General features: G+C 44.6%; 1 protein-coding gene and 1 pseudogene across 1 annotated transcript; both read right to left on the bottom strand.

Annotated features, from left to right (window-relative positions):
* The window catches only part of LOC139311762 (zinc finger protein 107-like), a 51,216-nt pseudogene that overhangs the window by 12,787 nt on the left and 17,220 nt on the right, over positions 1-21,209 (bottom strand).
* Positions 17,298-19,884, bottom strand: LOC139311759 (zinc finger protein 500-like). The gene is made up of 3 exons (XM_070936263.1): positions 19,877-19,884; positions 19,132-19,717; positions 17,298-18,134 (listed from the first exon to the last, which is right to left on the bottom strand). Exons 2-3 carry the CDS (start codon positions 19,633-19,635, stop codon positions 17,913-17,915), a joined length of 726 nt encoding a protein of 241 aa, XP_070792364.1. The 5' UTR covers positions 19,636-19,717; positions 19,877-19,884; the 3' UTR covers positions 17,298-17,912.

Here is a 21,209-nt window from a genome sequence, read left to right as displayed (position 1 = left end):
GTGCCATTGTAACTTTGAATGGTCACTAAATGAACTGTTGTAAGTCAAGGACAGCCTGCAGTAGTTTCAGCTAAAATACTTCTCTTACTTCCCATGAAAGGATCCATATAGGGATGAAACCGTATCAATGCATGGATTGTGGGAAGAGGTTCAGACACAGCAGTTATTTTAGTATTCACAAGAAGATTCACTCAAGGAAGAAACCATGTAAATGCACAGATTGTAAAAAAAGCTTTCACAGAAACAGTCCCCTGATATCACATAGGAGAATCCACTCTGGCGAGAAACCGTATCATTGCGTGGACTGTGGAAAAAAATTCACTGTAAGCAGTTCCTTAAATCACATAGGAGGATCCACACGGGAGAGAAACGGTATCAGTGCAAGGAGTATGGAAAGAGTTTCAGACACAGCACTTCCCTCTCTTCTCATAAAAGGATCCACACAAGGGAGAGCCAACCTACCAGCATATAACACTGAAGGAGCTTTATTCAGAAGAGTGAACTTCTCATAAAAAGAGCCACTTGAAGGAGTGGCCATATACAGACTTGTAGTGTGGAAAGAACTTCAGTGGTTCCATTTTTTATCACAATGTCAAAATGGAAATGTGGTGGATTATGATTACTAAAAAATGAGTTAAGAGGGAAGGAAGGAAGGGGAAGAGAATAAAAGGGATGGGCCAGATGAAGGCGATTACAGGAAAACTTTGGGAGAACTTCAAGTTACTACAAGAGGGAGGCTAATATCTTTGTGTAGTAGGTCCAGGAAGAGTAGACTTGATGCCATCTAATAAGCATAGTCTCAAATGTAATCCCAGCTGGTAAAGATAAGGGATCCCCAGATTTTATTAATGGGGCTTTTAGGGTTTTTTTTTTTATTCCCAATCATTATCTGTGAGTTCAGTTGTGGATGCTGACTTACCTTTTGTTTGGAGCAGACAACTACTGAATATGAGTAGGAAAGAGGTGTAAATGACTATGTACCTATGTGTGAATATATTTGAGCATTAGCCAGCCTTTACTCCTAATTCTTTTTGGGATGTGACTTTTGACAGTCATACATATATCATTATTATTATTATTATTATTATTAATCAAATTTCTATACCGCCCTACTCCCGAAGGGAGTGAACAGCCAAGATAAAATACAGATAATACAAATATTAAAAATCCCTTAAAATTATTAAATATTTTGGCCGAAACACAGATTAAAACACCCAATTTATAAAATCACGAATTAAAAAATTTAAAAGAGGAGAGTTAGGCCAGGCCAGCCTGCTGAAATAGAAAAGTTTTGAGAGCACGGCGAAACGTGCGCAGGTCCGGGATCCTCCGTAACTCTGGGGGGAGCTCGTTCCAGATGGTAGGTGCCCCCACAGAGAAGGCTCTCCCCCTGGGGGCCGCCAGTCGACACTGTTTGGCCGACGGCACCCTGAGGAGCCCCTCTCTATGGGAGCGTACTGGTCGGTGAGAGGCTATTGGTAGCAGAAGGCGGTCTCGTAAATACCCCGGTCCGATGCCATGGAGCGTTCTAAAGGTGGTAACCAAAACCTTGAAGCGCACCCGAAGACCACCGGGAGCCAGTGCAGCTCGCGCAGGAGGGGCGTCACATGGGAGCGCCACGTCGCTCCCATAACCACCCGCGCGGCCGCATTCTGGACCAGCTGGAGCCTCCGGGTGCTCCTCAAGGGGAGCCCCATGTAGAGAGCATTGCAGTAGTCCAAGCGGGAAGTAACGAGAGCATGAGTGACCGTATTTAACGAGTCCCGATCCAGAAAGGGACGCAACTGGCGAATCAGGTGGACCTGATAAAAAGTCCCCCTGGCCACGGCCGTCATGTGCTCTTCTAAAGACAGCCGTGAGTCCAGGAGGACACCCAAGTTGCGAACCCTCTCCGTGGGGGCCAATGACTCGCCCCCAATAGTCAGTGATGACACCAACTGACTATATCGGGATGTCGGAAACCACAGCCACTCGGTCTTGGATGGGTTGAGCCTGAGTCTGTTTCTCCCCATCCAGATCCGCACGGCCTCCAGGCACCGGGACATCACTTCAAGGGCATCATTGGGGTGGTCCGGGGTGGAGATGTACAGCTGAGTATCATCAGTGTACTGATGGTACTTCACCCCGAAACCACGGATGATCTCACCCAGCGGCTTCACATAAATGTTGAACAGAAGGGGCGAGAGGACCGACCCTTGTGGCACCCCACATACAAGGGGCCTCGGGGTCGACCTCTGCCCCCCTGTCAACACGGACTGCGACCGGTCAGAGAGAAAGGAGGAGAACCACCGTAGGACGGTGCCCTCCACCCCTAACTCCTCTAGCCAGTGCAGCATGATACCATGGTTGATGGTATCAAAAGCCGCTGAGAGGTCTAATAGGACCAGGACAGAGGAACAACCCCTGTCCCGAGCCCTCCAGAGATCATCAACCAATGCGACCAATGCCGTTTCCGTGCTGGGGGAGCTGCCGCGCTACCACACTCTCAACAACCTTCGCAACGAAGCGAAGGTTGGAGACTGGACGATAATTTACCAACACTGCCGGGTCCAGGGAAGGCTTCTTGAGGAGAGGCCTCACCACCGCCTCTTTCAAGGCGGCAGGGAAGACACCCTCACTCAAGGAAGCATTTATAATCCCCTGGAGCCAGCCTCGTGTAACCTCCCGAGAGGCCAGCACCAACCAGGAGGAACACGGGTCCAGTAAACGTGGCTGCGCTCAGTCTGCCCAGTATCCTGTCCACGTCTTCGGGCGTCACAGAATCAAACTCTTCCCAGATAATACTCACAAGACCTGCCTCTGTGCTCCCCGCTGAATCTACCCAGTCAGAATCCAGGTGTTCCCGAATCTGAGCGATTTTGTCATACAGATACTGTACAAAATCCTCGGCTCTGCCCTCCAAGGGGTCCTCCCGCGCTTCCTGGTGGAGCAGGGAGCGGGTCACCCTAAACAGGGCGGCCGGGCGATTATCTGATGACGCAATAAGAGTGGCAAAATAGTTATACTTCGCCACTTTTATCGCCACCAGGTAGGTCTTAATATGAGACCTTACCAGTGTTCGGTCAGATTCAGAATGGCTGGCCCTCCAACCACTCTCCAGGCGTCTTTTCCGGCGCTTCATCTCCCTCAGCTCCTCGGTGAACCAAGGAGCCAGGCGAGATCGACACCGGGTCAGAGACCGCAAAGGCACGACCCGATCCAAAGCTCCAGCGGCCGTCCTATCCCAGGCGGCCACCAGCTCCTCAGTCAAGCCGTGTGCCAGAGCCTCAGGAAATGGCCCAAGCTCCGTCTGGAACCTATCAGGATCCATCAGGCGCCTGGGGCGGTACCACCTCAATGGTTCCGCCTCCCTGCGGCGGGGTGCGGCCGTTCGAAGGTCAAAGCGAAGGAGGGAGTGATCTGACCATGACAATATACACACATACAGATTTATACACACACACACACAACACACATGTATAGGAGCAATGGTGGCATAATGGCTAGAATGCAGTATTGCAGGCTGACTGCCCACAGCCAGGAGTTCAATCCTGACCAGTTCAGTTTTCCATCCTTCCGAGGTCAGTAAAAATGTGGACGCAGATTGTTGGGGGCAATATGCTGACGTTATAAACTGCTCAGAAAGTGCTGTAAAGCACTAGAGAGGTTATGTAAGTCTAAGTGCTATTGCTACATTTATTGAGAAGGCGCTATGTTAAATTTATGGACCAATTTCTTTTTTAATATAAAGGTAAAGGTAAATGTAAAGGTTCCCCTCACACATATGTGCTAGGTTGGTAGAAGCTGGGACAAGTAAGGGGAGCTCACCCCGTTACACAGCACTACGGATTCGAACCGTTGAACTGCCAACCTTTTGATCAAAAAGCTCAGCATTTTAACCACTGAGTCACCGCATCCCTTTTTGAATATAATAACCCACAATTGGATATGTAAGAGAAACTATTTTGATCAACCATATTTGGAGACCACTGGAAGAAAATGCAATGCAATGCTACGGCTGCTTGTTTTTTGATTAGCTATAAAAATAGGCAAACTTCAAAAGCAGCCATTCAAATGATTGGGGGCTTGGATATGTTTGTGAAAAAAAATATTTTTAAGCATGAAAAAATAAATTACCTCGGTAGAAAACATCAGGTTTCAGATATCATCCAATTCAGCTGTTTAGGAAAAGATTTGAAATAGGCAAAAGAGTGGAGGGTTTTCACACTTATTTTTATATTGTTAGCATCTAATCAAGCATATGAAGAAAAATCATTAGTAAAGGAAACAATTGACTTCATATGAATTGAATTTAATAGATTCCTGAGATAATGTATCCACCTAAAAGAGAATATACATTTTATATAATTCTGCCCCAGAATTTTTAGGCTGGATTATTTTTTAATATCAACTTTATATCACAAAATTTAAGAATGTATATTGATATTTGTTTATCCAATGGTTTATGTTTATCTTGTCATAGAATGTGTGTTTCAGAAGGTATCAAGGGATTGATATTTCAGTGTTTCCCTGTTGAATAAAGAATTTGTACAGTCTTCAATTTCAGAAATAGTCTTTTGTCCCTACTTATCTCTGAAGTATTACTTGTAACCATATCATTGGCTTTGTTGGCAACCTAAACTATTTGGTTTGACATTTTTAAAACATTATTTCTTTATTTAATATAACTGCCAAGTCTTTAGTTACAGTACTACTGTACTACTGTACTACAGTACTACCACAGCATGTTTCTACCAAAATACATATCATCACCACCATTTTAATGACCCTATAGTAACAAATTTTGGGCTCAACTTACTGTGATCATAAATCGGGGACTACCTGTATTTCCCCACTTCTGCAATTCTTGAGGTAACTTTTTGTTTTGAAAACGAATTGGATGCCTCTGAGAAACATTCCCATTGAGGAAATTCGATTCCTTTCAATATTCTGGATTTTCCTTTCCTTCAGGACTGCCACATCTTTTCCTCAGAGATGTCGCAGCAATCATCTTTTCTCAATTTTAGACCACTATTCCTCAGGGACACTGTTTGCTAGTACCGTATCTTCAAGTCCTATCCTTGAAAAGGACTTTAGGGCAGAATCCCTCGGCACTACTATTATTTTTTAATTAAATTAGTATTGTAATATTACTACTGTCATTTTACCAGAAGAGGAGGACGTTTGTCACTCGGTGCTTCCTCACAGACAGGCGGGAAATCGTAGCCCCGCCCCTTCCAACGGTTCTTTTCCGAAGGTTCGCAAGATGCTTCAAAGGCATTTTTTTTTCCCCTGAGGGGAGTCCGCCAGGACAGCGAAAGGGAGGGCCGGAAGGGTCCCCACTCCTCAATATTGTCTTTCTAGGGAGAAGAACTCGCTCTCTTTAACCCTTGGAAAGCCTGGAGAGAACGAAGACGCATCCGCGGCTCTCCGGCCTTTTTGGGGATCGAGGTCCCCGGCGAGGAAAAGCCTTGGGCGGATCCGTCTCTTTTCCACCGGCACCGGGAAAGAAAGCCGTTTCTTTCTTCCAAGGCTGTCTCCGGGGTTTCCACGAAGGGTTTGAAGAGCTGGCTGCATTGCATTCCCAAGAGGACAAAGGGAGCCGGTTGAATGAAGCTTTCATCCTGGAAGCCCCAGTTGCAGATGGTGGGAGGGGGAAGAGGGGGCTCAGGTGTCTGGTCAAATAGGTAGTCCTCGACTTACAACCGTTCGAACTGCACTGAAGAAAATGACCCTTTTTTTCCACTTAATAATAATAATAATAATAATAATTTTATTTCTATACCGCCCTTCTCCCGAAGGACTCAGGGCAGTGTACAGTCTATTTAAAAACACAAACAGAACAACAATATAAAATTTAAAATAATTAAATAAAGTGGCTCAGATTTAAAACCCCAATAAATTTAAATATCCCAATTTAAAAACTATTGTGTTGCTAGTCCGGCCTGGCGGAACAATAGGGTCTTCAATGCGCAGCGAAACGCCCGGAGGTCGGAGATCTTACGAATTTCCGGGGGCAGTTTGTTCCACAGGGCTGGGGCTCCCACAGAGAAGGCCCTCCCCCTGGGCGCCGCCAGCCGACATAACTTGGCTGACGGCACCCTGAGGAGACCCTCTCTGTGGGAACGGACTGGTCGGTGGGAGGCTATTGGAGGCTATTACTTAACGACCATTGCAGCATCCCTGTGGTCATGTGATCAGAATTGACGATTCATATTTATGACCATATTTATGCAAAGTCTTTGAGTCCCGTGATCCTATTTTCTGACCTCCCAGCCAGCAACGTCAATGGGGAATCCAGATTCACTTAACAACCTGTGTTACTAACGTCATAACTGCAGCGCTTCACTTTTTTTTTTTTTTACTTAACAAATGTGGCAAGAAAAGTTGTAAAATGGGGCAAAATTCACTTAACAGATGTCTCGTTTAGCAATGGAAATTTTGGCCTCAATTGTGGTTGTAAGTTGAAGACTACCTGTAGTACTGACTTTCACGGCATTGGCTTTCTATTAGGATTACCCTTGTTAGGGTAAGACGAAATAGGGGGAAATGATGGTCTATTTTGACAAGGAAAAAAACAAGGGAATGGAATGCCTAGAGAGAATTGAGATAAAGGCCTGCACTTTTATTATTGGAATTGGGGTCACAATACAGGGTTGTAGAAGTTAAAAAGCTTCTGATCTGTGCGCGCACACGCGCGCGCACACACACACACACATTTTAACAGGATACTTTAGACTCAGGGAAATTCTCCCCACACCCTTGCTTAATCTGAAGTTGCCCGTGAGTCAAATACATTCATATAAAAATCCATTTTTGTTAAGCACTTACCCTAACTGAAGGTGAGGATTGTCCCCCCTCTATAGTTCATTTGCAACACTGACTTGGAACATTCACAAATGAGCAGGAGACATAGCTATGAATGCCAGATCCTTGCTGGAATTAGACTTCCATTATTGTGAGACCAACTACTTTCTCAGCCCACTTTCTGGTTCATGCAGTGTACAGCTCAATGGAAGGCAGGTTTGGTTGTGATTGTTTTTCCCCACAACTATCCGTTGAAGTGTGTATCTGTCCTGTTTGGTTGCCGTGCCAACCCAGACAATTATTCAGGTACAAATGACAGACTCAATTAGTTGCAACTTTTCCAAGAGCTTTCAGTTGATGTCATCCCCCATGTTATCATCTTAAATCTTATAAAATCAAATGAAAAGATAATATATCTATCATCCATCCATCCATCCATCCATCCATCCATCCATCCATCCTATTTCTTAACCGCCCATCTCCCTGATAAGGGTAAAGGTTCCCCTTGCATGTATATACTAGTCGTTCCCGACAAAAGGGGGCGGTGCTCATCTCTGTTTCAAAGCTGAAGAGCCAGCACTGTCCAAAGACGTTTCCATGGTCATGTGGCCGGCATGACTAAATGCCAAAGGCGCACAGAACGCTGTTACCTTCCCACCAAAGGTGGTCCCTATTTTTCTACTTGCATTTTGTTTTTATGTGCTTTTGAACTGCTAGGTTGGAGGAAGCTGGGACAAGTAACGGGAGCTCACCCCGTTAAGCAGCACTTAACGGGATTTGAACCGCTGAACTGCCGACCTTTCGATCGACAAGCTCTTAGCCACTGAGCCACCATGTCCCTTTGATATAGGAATAAGGGGCGATAATTCCTCGTTTTCCTTCCTTCAGTCACACCAATTTATTTTAGCCCATGATCCACTTCCATGACATTTCCTTGTGTGAAAAAAAACCGAATTCAGTTTGTGTCCAATCACACTTGGCCAATAAAGAATTCTAACATTTCTGCACGAGGATCCTAACCTCAGAACTGGGGTCTCTGAAGTTCTGTCCACAGTCCATGCACTCATATGGTTTCTCCCGTGTGGATCCTTCGGTGGGAAGTCACAGAACTACTCTTTCTAAAGCTCTTTCCACATTCCACACATTTGTATGGTTTCTCCCCCGTGTGGATCCTTTTATGAGAACTAAGGGAACTGCTTACAGTGAAGCTCATTCCACATTCCGTACATTTGTATGGCTTCTCCCCTGTGTGGGTCCTTTTATGGGATGTCAGGGAACTGCTTACGCTAAAACTTTTCCCACACTCCAGACACTGATATGGCTTCTCTCCGGTGTGGATCCTTTTATGGGAAGTGAGGTAGCGTGCATCACTGAAGCTCTTTCCGCACTCCAGGCACTGATACGGTTTCTCCCCTGTGTGGATCCTCTTATGGGAAGTAAGGCGGCTTTTGCGACTGAAGCGCTTCCCGCACTCCAGGCACTGATACGGTTTCTCCCCCGTGTGGATCCTCTTATGGGAAGCAAGGTGGCTTCTCTGAGAGAAGCCCTTCCCACACTGCACACATTGATAGGGTTTCTCCCCGCTGTGGATTCTCATGTGAGAAGTGAGGTAAGTTCTCTTAATGAAGCTCTTTCCACACTCCAAGCATGGCTGTGGTTTCTCTCCTCGGTGGATCCTTTCATGGGTCATAAGGTGACTTTTCTGAAGGAAGCTCTTTTCGCAATCCATGCATTGATATGGATTCTCCCGGATGTGACTCTTTTGATGGTTACTGAGATGGCTACTCTGGCTGAAGCTCTCTCCACATTCCACATAGTTATATAATTTCTCCCCAAGCGATATATTTTGAACTAAAGTAAGAGGAAAGGCCCATTCCCTGTTTTCATGTTGTGTCTCGACAGGCGGCTTTCTGCAATATCCACACAATCCTGATTCCTCCTTCAATATTTTTCCACAGCCTGGACACATTCTGGTTTCTTGATTTTTTTCAGCCAGCAGCGTGTTGCTATCTACACAATGAAAAGCGAGGGCTTTCTTTGGCTCTCCGTTTAGCTGGTTTTCCTCAGGACTTTGGACTCCCCATTGACATCGGAACATCCTTTCTGTAATTTCATTGTTGACTGTTGGCAAATGCTCTATCATCTCCTTCTTAGAGTCCTCGTTCTCCCACCTTTCGCCTGATTGCAACAAAAAGAAGAACACAGAGGTAAGTTTCACGAGATGTTCAAGGCCCAAGCAAAGGCACCCTCGGGGATCATGCTCTATTGCCACATCCTGTATTTGAACATTACAGGTAGTTCTCAATTTATGACCCCTGGTGGCGAAGTGGTTAGAATGCAGTATTGGAGGCTAATTCTGCTCACTGCCAGTAGTGCGATTCTCACCGGCTCAAAATTGACTGAGCCTTCCATCCTTCTAAGGTCAGTAAAGTGAGGAGCCAGATTGTTGGGGTAAGATGCTGACTCTGTAAACTGCTTAGAGAGGTGTAAAGAAGTGTGAAGTGGTATATAAGTCTAAGTGCTCTCTCTAACACAGCGGTCAGCAACCTGCAGCTCCGGAGCCACATACGGCTCTTTGGGCCCTCTGCTGTGGATCCCTGTCAGGTGATCCCACCACTGGCTGGCCCCACCCCTCACCTTCCCCTCCCAGTCACTCCTTGCCTGGCCTGAGAAGGTAAGGGTGAAGGCAGGGGATGGAGAAGTGGCAAGGGCAGAGACAGAGAGATACAGAGAGAGGGGAAGAGTGGGAGGGAGGGTAGAGAGAGAGATGTCAAAAGGATTTTGTGGTTCCTGGTGTTTTTTAACAACTGGTTCTCTGCCCTAATGACCGGCTGGCTACACATGGCTAGGGGGGGTCATGTGACTGGTGGAAGTGAGTGACATTGAGTTGGCCACGCCCACGCAGGTTTTGTGGCTCTTTTCTGTGGGAAATGGGTCCAAGTGGCTCTTTGAGTATTTAAGGTTGCAGATCCCTGCTCTAACACTACAACTGAGCCCAAAATTTCTAAGCGAGACAATTGTTAAGCGAGTTTTATCCCCTTTTACGAGTTCCTTGTCGTGAATTACTGCAGTTGTTAAGTTAGTCACATGGTTCTGAAGTGAATCTGGCTTCTCCACTGACTTTGCTTGTCAGAAATTGCAGGTGATCACATGACCCCAGGACACTGCAAACGTCATGAATACATGCCAGTTGCCAAAGTGTTTGAATTTTGACCAAACAACTGTAGGGATACTGCAACAGTCGTGAATGTGAAAAATGGCCATCAGTTACTTTTTTACCTGATATTGTAACTTCAAACAGTCACTAAACAAATGTCTGTTAAGCCGATGACTACCTGTATAGGTTTCATTCCTCCTGGATCCTGCACCACCTTGTTCTCATTCCTCCTGGACCCTATGGGGTACAGATTACACCCAGGGTATTATTTTTACTATCCCTGTCAGCCCAGTGCCCAGTACGGAACTTGGAACTAATATTTTGACCTTGGGACAGCAATATCATGTACAGAGCTACCTTCCTTCCCATGATGTTCAGTGTTAACATAAAACTGTTGGGTAAGATTATTTGGGTTTTAGCTTGTTTTTGAGGAGGTTGCTGAAAGCAAGTCTTCAGTTTGGGAGTGTACAGCAAAGAGGCCTTGGGGCAAATGGGAGGGAGACATGACAGAGTATAACAGAATTGGAAGGGACCTTGGAGGTCTTTTGTCCAAAAGTGCTGCTCAAGTAGGAGACACTATACCATTTCAAACAAATAATATAGATGTAACACAGATGTCTGTGCGAGTAAGATTATCACCCCTGCTGTCAACCAAAACCAAGCATTTAATAGCGAGTGCCATACCATGTGCATTAATCAAACAGGTGGCAATAAAGCAGGGGCAGTCAGGCACAACACAGGTTATGTAGACAGTAAACATAGAGTCAATCAAAATGGACTCAAATGTCTATACACCAATGCACAGAGTATGAGGAATAAACAGGGTGAATTAGAAATTCAAGTAAATGAGGGCAGATATAATATTGTTGCCATTATGGAAACTTGGTGGGATGAAACCCACAAATAAAACATACAGCTAGAGGAATATAAATTATTTAAAAGAAATAGACAAAATAAAAGAGGAGGTGGAGTTGCACTATACATAAGAAATAACTACATCTCTACAGAATTAGAGCACAACAATGATGAAAATTATCTTGAATGCATTTGGGTCAATATTAAAGGGGGGGGATGACATTGCCATAGGTCTATACCCATGATGGCGAACCTATGGCACGCGTGCCGCAGGTGGCACGCGGAGCCATATCGGTGGGCACGTGAGCTCAGCTCCAGCGCACATGTGCACGCCAGCCAGTTGACTTTCGGGCCTTCTGGGCTCACCAGAAGTCAGGAAGCAGGTTGTTTCCGGCCTCCGGGGGGGATGGGGAAGGCCCGTTTTTCTCTCTCCCCAGGCTCCAGAGCCTTTCTAGGAGCCTGGGGAGGGTGAAAACGGCCTTCCCCAACCCCCCAGAGGCCCTCCGGAGGCTGGAAATAGCCCATCCAGGAGGATGGGAAAGGCCATTTTCGCCCTCCCCAGGCTCCTAGAAAGGCTCTGGAGCCTCGGGAGAGAGAAAAAAGGGCCTACTGGGCCCACCATGCCATCCCGTGCCAAAAGCAGGGGAGTCACGTGCGCGCAACCCCCCTGCGCTCCTCCCGCTTTTGGCACGCAATGGCAAAAAGATTAGCCATCACTGGTCTATACTATAGGCCACCCAACCAAACAGAAGAAGTAAATGAACTATTTGCTAGTCAGCTAATTAAGGTATGTAGGAAGCACATCACAATAGTAATGGGGGATTTTAATTACCCTGATATCAATTGGGAGACAAACTCTGCACCAAGTGGAAGATCCAACAGGTTCCTAACAAACCTAGCAGACAACTTTACTTCCCATAAAGTAGGGAAGAGAACAAGGGGATCAGCCATATTGGATTTAATTCTCACTAACAGAGACAAAATGATAGAAGGTGTTGAAGCTACAGGAACCTTGGGGACAAGTGATTACATAATACTGGAATTCAACATTATGCAAACACAAGTAGTAGAATAAAGTCAAACTAGAATCTTGGACTTTAAGAGAGCTAATTTCAATAAACTTAGAGAGAGCTTGAGAAGGATTCCATGGATGAGAATCCTCAAGGGAAAAAGAACTCAAGAAGCTTGGGAAACTTTGAAAAGTGAGATTATAAAAGTCCAGTCTAGCACAATACCAATGAAGAAGAAAAATAATAGATCTCAAAAGAAACCAGCATGGCTGCATAAAGAACTCTCTAACAAATTGAAAGACAAAAAGAACGTATATAAAAATGGAAAAAGGGGCAAATAACTAAGGCAGAATATCAGCAAATAGCCCGAACCTGTAAAGATGGTGAGGCAAGCTAAGGCTCACAATGAATAAAGGCTTGCAACTAAAGTAAAAAATATCAAAAAAAGCTTCTTCCAACTTTCTTGTTAAAAACAAGAAAAAAGTCAAGGAAACAATTGTCCCATTGCTGGGAGAAAGTGGCAAGAAGGTGACAAGCAACAGGGAGAAAGCAGAACTACTTAACTCATTTTTTGCATCTGTCTTTACACAAAAGGAAAAAAACAGTCCAACCTATCAAAAGCAGCACCACAAAAAACAGATTAGGAACACAAGTTAAAATAGGGAAGAAAATGGTAAGTGAACACCTGTCTACCCTGGATGAGTTCAAATCACCAGGACCAGATGGATTACACTCCAAGGTTCTGAAGGAACTGGCAGACAAGATTTCAGAACCACTGAATTATATCTTTTAAAGATCCTGGAGCACAGGGGAACTGCCAGAGGATTGGAAAAGAGCTGATGTAGTTCCCATCTTCAAAAAAGGAAAAAGAAATAGATCCTGGAAATCAGCCTGACCTCAATACCAAGGAAGATTCTGGAAAAGATAATCAAACAACGAATTACGGAACACCTAGAAGCAAACCAAGTAATAACCAAAAGCCAACATGGGTTTGTCAAAAACTGATCATGCCAGACTAATCTTATTGCATTCTTTGATAAAGTGACAAAATTAGTGAACCAGAGGAATGCTGTCGATATAATTTACTTGGACTTTAGTAAAGCATTTGGTAAAGTAGACTACTAGATAAAGTAGAAAAATGAGGGTTAGACAGCATCACCACCAGATGGATTCGTAACTGGCTGACCAGCCGCACTCAACGTGTAGTCCTCAATGGAACGGCATCTGCATGGAGAGAAGTACGCAGTGGAGTACCCCAGGACTCTGTTTTAGGCCCAGTGCTCTTCAACATCTTCATCAATGACTTGGATGAGGGGATAGAAAGGGAACTCATCAAATTTGCAGATGACACCAAGCTGGCAGGAATAGCCAACATTCCAGAAGATAGGCTCACACTACAGAAGGATCTTGACAGACTTGAACATTGGGTGCTATCTAACAAAATGAAATTCAACGGTGAAAAAAGTAAGGTTCTACATTTAGGCAAGAAAAACAAAATGCACAGGTACAGTATATGTGGTACCTTGCTCAACAGTAATAACTGTGGGAGGGATCTTGGAGTCCTAGTGGACAACCATTTAGATATGAGCCAGCAGTGTGTAGCAGCTGCCAAAAAAGCCAACACAGTCCTAGGCTGCATAAACAGAGGGATAGAATCAAAATCACGTCCTGCCTTCAGGTGCTTTGGAGAACAGCTTGACCTCGTTCCTTGTGGCAACCCCTGAGATATCGGAACACTGCTATGTCACCCCTAGTCCTTCTTTTCATTAAATTAGACATACCTAATTCCAGCATGTTTTAACCTCCAGTCCCCTAACCACCTTTGTTGCTCATCTCTGCACTCTTTGTAGAGCATGGATGTCAAATTCGCTGCATCATATTGATGTCACATGACAGCTCAAGTTTTCTTGACTTTGCGGAGCTAGGGTGGACATGGCCTGCACATGACGCATCCAGCCCATGGGCCATCAGTTTGACACACCTGTTCTAGAGTCTCAGCATCTTTTTTATATCGTGGTGAAAAACTTGGATGCAGTATTTTAAGTCTGGTCTTATCAAGGCGTTATGAAGTGGTACTAACACTTCATGTGCTCCATATAATTCGGGCCTATTAAGGTTTCCAAATTCCAGGAAAATGAAAGGCACTCCTTAAGGCTATCACCCAAAAGAGAAACTTGGTAAGGAGGGTGTTTGCTCTCTTCTATAGAGGAGACAGCATGAAGATTTTTAGCCCCGCCTGCCTGATCAGGTGGGAGAATCAATACATTCTCCTTCATTGTAGGAAAGGAACAGCATTTTCTGAGAAACAGGCAAACTAGTTACATCTGACCAAAAAAGTAGAAAGAGAACCTTAGTGTTAGCTGGATCTCCAGCATGGGTTTTCCTTTTGATGCTTGCTTGCTAGCGGCTGCCATAGTAATGGGGAGGGGGGGGCATGGCAGTGGGATTTGGGAATTGAGCTGGTGTGAAGAAGGCCCACCTGAATATAAAGGGAGGTTTGCTCGCTGGAATTACTGCGCTGCTAAATGGAGTGGTTTACACCCAGTCAAAGCCAACCGTCCTGAACTCCAGCTGGACGAAAACACCTGAAGATGTGTCTCACATGACACTATGTGGGATGCGGATTGGACATTCAGCATGGATCCCTGGGGGGGAGGGATTTGGGGAAACTTTCTATATGTACCTTTCCCGCCTTTTGGCTTAGATCTTGCCTTTCTTTCGCTACCATCATTTCAAACTCAGGAAAAGTACCTCTTCTCTACTTCAGTGGATTTGGCGGTTTTCCTTCTTGGGTTTTGAACGGAGGCAGGCCTGACACTTACCTATGCAGGTCACATTCCTTGCATTTTCCAACATGATCTCCCTGTACAGCAATTTCTGATCAGGATTCAGCAGGGCCCACTCCTCTTCGGAAAAAAATATGGCTATATCTTCAAATGACATGTGATTCTGAAATTGAAAAAAAATCCCTCTTAATGTACAGTTCCAAGTTATACTTGAGGTCGTAAATTGAGGATTACCTGTACCACCTGAAAATCGCCCAAGGTCACTCTGAGAGTGAGATCTAATTAATTAATTAATGACACACATACATACAAATAAATAATTCTTTATCAAGTATAGATACCTCCCATCCCAAATCTCAGAGTGACTCTGGGCAATTTTGACAGAGTTCAGGTAGCCCTCAATTTATGACCACAATTGACTCCAAAATTTTTGTTGTTAAACGAGACAGTTGTTAAGTCAGTTTTGGCCCCATTTTACAACCTTGTTTGCTGCAGTTGTTAATAATATGGTTGTTAAGTGAACCTGGCTTCCCCCTTGACTTTGCTGGTCAGAATGTCGCAAAAGGGGATCCCATAATCCCAGGAAATTGCAACCGTCATAAACATGAGCCAGTTGCCAAGCGTCCGAATTTTCATCACATGACCATGGAGATGCTGCAACGGTCATAAGTGTGGAAAATGATCCTAAGTCATTTTTTCCAGTATTGTTGTTACTCACTGTCATTTCCTGACAGTTAGAACAATTAATCAGTGGAACAAATTACCTCCAGAAATTGTGAATGCTCCAACTGGACGTTTTTAAGAAGAGACTGGACAACCATCTCTCTCTGGGCACAATAAGAATATCTCTGCTAAATAGAACTCCGCATTGGCAACAGGAAGAGTGTCCGGCTAGTAAACACTCAGCTCCATTCAGTTGCCCAGACTCCACCCTGCAAGGGATTATGGGGTCATTAAAAGATGATGATGACTGGACAACCATTGGTTAGAAATGGTATAGGGTTTCCTGCCTGAACAGGTGTTTGGACTAGAAGACCTCCAAGGTCCTTTCTAACTCTCTTCTCTTCTCTTCTCTTCTCTTCTCTTCTCTTCTCTTCTCTTCTCTTCTCTTCTCTTCTCTTCTCTTCTGCTCTGTTCTTTCTATTCTATTCTTCTATTGTTTTTTTCTAATTCTATCCTATCCTATCCTATCCTATCCTTATTGCTGATTTTGCAGGGTTTTAAAACTTGTTTTAGTTGGTAGCAAACAGTAGGTTCTGGAACAACTGATGGGATGAATCTTGGATGCACCATTGATCAGGGTTTTCAGGGCTTCCTGGAAGGTGACTTCAACACAGTGCTTGGACAATCCTAGTTGATACGTTAACAGCTTCCTTATGTTGTCTCTGACAGGAACACACAGTTCAACAGCTATATGAAGTTGCTGGAAAAGGCCTTCTAGAAGCATGAGATGCCAGCAATGTTCAGATGATTCCAGGAAACTGCTCCTACTCTGAAAAAAAATGGCTAGAAGGGAGCAAATTAAGGGAACTAACTTTGGAAGAGAAATCCAGCTTGCTTTGGAATGCTCCTTGTCAAAATCACATTTGGACACTGAAGGAGAAAAGAATCCTCCTCAAAATAGCAGAGTTAGAAAGGACCTTGGAGGTCTTCTAGTCCAATCCCCCGACTCAAGCAGGAGACCCTTTACCATTTCAGAGAAATGGGGTTGTCCAGTCTCTTCTTAAAAACCTCCAGTGATGGAGCACAAACAACTTTTAAAGAAAAGCTGTTCCACTGGTTAACTGTTCTCATTGTCAGGAAATTTCTTACTTCTAGGTTGCTTCTCTCCTTGATTTTCCCATCCATTGCTTCTTATCTTGCCTTCAGGTGCTTTGGAGAAAAGCTTGACTCCCTCCTCTTTGTGGCAGCAAAGAGTAAATATATATCTAAGGGGCCTCTTATATGTTTTAGGTGCTTCTAATCAACTTGATGCTATGATGCTCCTAATCATCTTTATTGCACATGATGGCCTATGTCACCCCTAGTCCTTCTTTTCATTAAACTAGACATACCCAATTCCTGCAACTGTTCTTCGTATGTTTTGGCCTCCAGTCCCCTAATCATTTTCATTGCTCTTCTCTCCACTCTTTCCAAAATCTCAACATCTTTTTTATATTGTGGTGATCAAAACTGGATGCAATATTCTGAGTGTAGGTCTTACCAAGGCATTATAAAGTGGTATTAGCACTTTAGGCGAGCTTCAGCCCTCCTACCTGAGTTGGAATGACGACAGCAGTTTCAGTTCCATCACAAAGCAAAGGTGTTTCTGCAGGAAACCTCAGGGTTGCTCCATTCCCTGATAAAACAGAAATGGAAGAAGACATTTTGAAAACATTCCTGCTGCATTCTCAAGCAAAACTATACCATAATTTGTGTGTGTGTGTGTGTGTGTGTGTGTGTGTGTGCACAAAAAAAATTAAAAGGAGCATTCTTTCACACAAGTCGGACTGCAAGTAAGCAATATCAATAGACTTATGTACCGCTTCATAGTGCTTTACAGCTCTCTCTAAGCGGATTACAGTCAGCATATTACCCCCAATAATCTTCCCCAATAGTTTTTAGGTTGACAATGAGCATCATGGGAAGCAAGGTAGATCTGTACATGGTATAAATGACCCAATGTTGAAATATTAATTCCAAGTTCCATATTGGAGAGTGAGGTGATAGGGAACCCCAGATTGATAGTAAAAAATAATGATGTGGGTGTAATCTATACCCACATAGGATCCAAAAGGAATGAGAAACAAGGGAAACCTATACCGTTTAGTGATTGTTTGAAGTTGCAACGGTAGGTAAACAAAGTGACAGATGACCATTTTTCACACTTCTATCGCAGTATCCCCGTGACCAACATTTGGATGCTTGGCAACTGGCATATATTTATGACATTCGCAGTGTCCTGGGGTCATGTGATCACCTGCGACCTTCCGAAAAGGAAAGTAAATGGGGAAGCCAGATTTACTTCACAACCATGTTGCTAACTTAAGGACTGCAGTAATTCACATTACAACTGTCCCAAAGTTGCTTTTTCAAGAGGCAGTTGCAACTTTGGGACAACCATGTTGTTGTCTGGATGACTGAATAACTGAGACTCTCCATAGATACTTAACAACTGTGGCAAGGAAAGTCGTAAAATGGGGTAAAATTCGCTTAACAACTGTCTTGCTTAGAACGTTTGGGCTCAATTGTGGAGTTAGCAATAGGACTACCAACAGCACTTAGACTTGCATACGGCTTCATCGTGCTTTCATAGCCCTCTGTAAGTGGTTTACATACTCAGTACTTTGCCTCCATATTTCGTAATATGTTTCTTTTGAACTGCACCATGTTATATTTCCTTGTGGAATACACCAATATAAAAATATAACAACTTTCGGATGTGATCTGAGCTGGATCTTCTTGGGAGATCCTTCCGAAGGCCAGTTCCAGAGAGAGAGATGACACGTCTCTGTGTGGTCGGGAGTTTTGAGCATCCACTTCCATGAAGGGATCCTGAACCTGTCAAAAGAAAAAGAGGGAAGAAGATTTTATGGTCCACAGCAACCAAGTTCACTCTAAAAAGAGAAGGCTTCTCACATACTGGTAGAATAGAGCAGAATTGGAAGGGACCTTGGAGGTCTTCAAGTCCAACCTCCTGCTCAGGCAGGAAACCCTATACCATTTCAGACAAATAGTTGTACCAATCTCTCCTTAAAAACTTCCAGTGTTGCGAACATTCACAACTTCTGGAGGTAAGTTGTTCCACTGATTAATGGTTCTCACTGTCAGGAAATTTCTCCTTAGTTCTAAGTTGATTCTCCCCTTGATTAGTTTCCATCTATTCTGTTCAGGGGCTTTGGAGAATAGTTTGACTCCCTCTTCTTTGGGGCAACCCCTGAGATATTGGAACACTGCTGTCATGTCACCCCTAATCCTTCTTTTCATTAGACTAGACATATTCAGTTCCAGCAACTGTTCTTAATGTTTTAGCCTCCAGTCCCCTAATCAACTTTGTCGCTATTCTCTGCACTTTTTGTAGTGTCTCAAGATTTCTTTTTATATCATGGCGATCAAAACTGGCTGCAGTATTTCAAGTGTGGTCTTACCAGGGAATTATAAAGTGGTAGTCCTCGATATACGACAACAATTGAACCCAACATTTCCATTGCTAATGGAGACGACCGCTAAGTAAATTTTGCTCCATTTTACGACTTTCTTGCCACAGTAGCTAAGTGAATCACTGCAGGGGTTAACTTAGTCATAAGTTTGTTAAGTGCATCTGGCTCCACCATGGACTTTGCTTAGTCAGGTGGTCACAAAAGGGGATCGTGTGACCCCAGAATGCTGCAACCATCATAAATAAAAACCAGTTGCCACAGCCTCAGAGCCTCAGGTGACTGTGAGGCTACTGCAACCAAGAATGAAAAATCATCATAAGTCACTTTTTTCAACACTGTTGTAACTTTGGATGGTCACTAAGTGAACTGTTGAATGTCGAGGATGATTTTTGTCTCACCTGCGTTTCTCCCTGCTTCTTCTCCTCTGCTTGGCTCAGGAGGAAACCTTCCGCAAGGGCCACTGCCTGGGAGCTGGTCTCTGCTCCACATTCTCGCACCCAGCTTTCCATCTTTGGGGGCAGGACGGCCAGGAACTGCTCCAGGACCACCAAGTCCAACATCTGAGTTTTCGTGTTTTTCTCTGGCTTCAGCCATCGACAATAAAGACGGTGTAAGCGAGTGCAAAGTTCTCGAGGTGCCTCGGTTTCTTTGTATATGAACTCCCGGCAAAGTTGATGTTCTCCAGCCCGTCTGGTGGTTTCTCCTTGCAGGACGTTGTCCTTCCTCATTCTTCCCCAGATCTTCTCAGTAGACCCAAACAAGGCAACACGGGATCCATATCCTTCTGGGTCTCGTGAGCCGGTTTTTGGCGTGTACCGAGACGCTGGTTCACATCCATCCGAAGTCTGTCCTGGATTTGCAAAAGGACTTTCGGTCAGAGGAGCACAATGGCATGAAGTCATTTTGGGAGATGTGGGACTTTGATCCTCAAACGATAAGAATCCTCCCACAGAGCAAAATAAATAAATGCTTTCAGTTTTCAAGCTAAGGGAAAGGAATAAAAGAAAAGAAAAAGTGAGGAAAAAAAGAGAGCTGCCTTCGTAGACATCGATAGGATGTTCTTGTTCACAAACATTTAACGGAAGACAGAGAAGACACTGCTTTTAAACACTTTCATAGCTGAAAAGATCCGAGTTACCTCACCTGGATCCGTCGACGGCTGCAAGCGATCAAGTGCCCAGCTCCAAACTCCTCCCACCCGCCCGGGATTCCAGGCTCCACCCACCTCGCAGCTCCGCCCTCGCCTTTGAGTTGGAGAGCAGATTCGCACCTGCGCACTCTTCTACAGCCAATCTTAAGGGTTAGAGAAAAAGGCATTGTTCCTAGAGGCCTCCAGAGTGATAGGCCCCTCCCTCTCCTCCGAGGACTCGCTTCTCCTCCTTCCCCGCTAGGCAGGGCTGGGCTGGGAAGCGCTTGCTCTCCTGAGAGCGCCCCCTCGTGGATCCCGCCTGCCAGTTGTGCGAACGAGCGAGTCTTTGCCCCGTTTCCATCCAGTCCGCGATCCGTCGAGTTTCTGAAACCGAAATCGGTTCTTCCTCTAGTTTTGCGTTTGCCGTCGGGAGCAAAAGGGATCCCTCGGGGCTGCCAGCGTGGCAGACGGGTCTGTCCTTAAAACTCAGGTTTTTCTCCCACAGATTATGGTGTTTTTTATGGTTTTTCTTTCCTTTGACTGTTTTTCATAGGGTTTTCTTGTGGCTTTCGCCTGCAGGTCCAGCTCCGCTTTTGCAAGGCTGACAAGATTCTAGACCTAGTTGAGTTTAGACAGGTCATCCTCGACTTATGATTGCCATTGAGGCCCAAATTTTTACAGCTAAGTGAGACAGTTCTTAACTGAATTTTCCCCCATCTTAAGACCTTTCTTCCATAGTTGTTAAGTGAAGCACTGCAGCTGTTTTCTTAGTAACACGGTTGTTAAATGAAATCTGATTTCCGATTGATTTTGCTTGCCAGAAGGTCACAAAAGGGGAAATCACGTGAAGCCCCGGACACTGCAGCCGTCATAAATATGAGTCAGTCGCCAAGTGTCTGAATTGTGATCACCCAGTCCATGGGGATGTGCAATGGTCATGAGTATGAAAAATGGTCATCAGTCACTTTTTACAGTGCCGTTGTAACTTTCAACGGTCATTAAATGAACTATTATAAGTCAAGGAAAAGTTGCACATGTCCTCACAGAAACACATTTATATGTCTGGCACGATAAATACAACCACATCACAAGTTTACCACAGGAAGTGCCATAAAGATGTTTTTTCACACCAGTGTTTCCCAAACTTGACCCTTTGAAGATGTATGGACTTCAACTCCCAGAATTCCTCAACGAGGCATAGTGGCTGGGGAATTCTGGGAGTTGAAGTCCATGCATCTTAAAATAGCCAAGTTTGGGAAACACTGCTTTACACCAAAGACAAATTCCTTGTGTGTCCAATCACACTTGGCCAATAAAGAACAACCGGAACAACAATAAGTGTCAATG

The sequence above is a fragment of the Pituophis catenifer genome, unplaced genomic scaffold (genome assembly GCF_029215685.1).
Source record: "Pituophis catenifer annectens isolate HBS135680 unplaced genomic scaffold, rPitCat1.0.hap2 SCAF_2, whole genome shotgun sequence".
In the NCBI taxonomy this organism is placed as follows: Eukaryota; Metazoa; Chordata; class Lepidosauria; order Squamata; family Colubridae; genus Pituophis; species Pituophis catenifer.
The sequence above is the reverse complement of the archived record's forward strand: the minus strand, read 5'-3'. Positions and strand labels throughout refer to the sequence as shown.

What these genes read in the sequence shown, in the direction of transcription:
- LOC139311759 (XM_070936263.1), bottom strand. Translation starts at nt 19,635, where the DNA reads ATGACTTCATGCCATTGTGCTCCTCTGACCGAAAGTCCTTTTGCAAAT. An exon ending in AGAAGCAGGGAGAAACGCAG is followed by an intron (nt 18,135 to 19,131) that starts GTGAGACAAAAA and finishes TTCTTTTGACAG; the next exon opens with GTTCAGGATCCCTTCATGGA.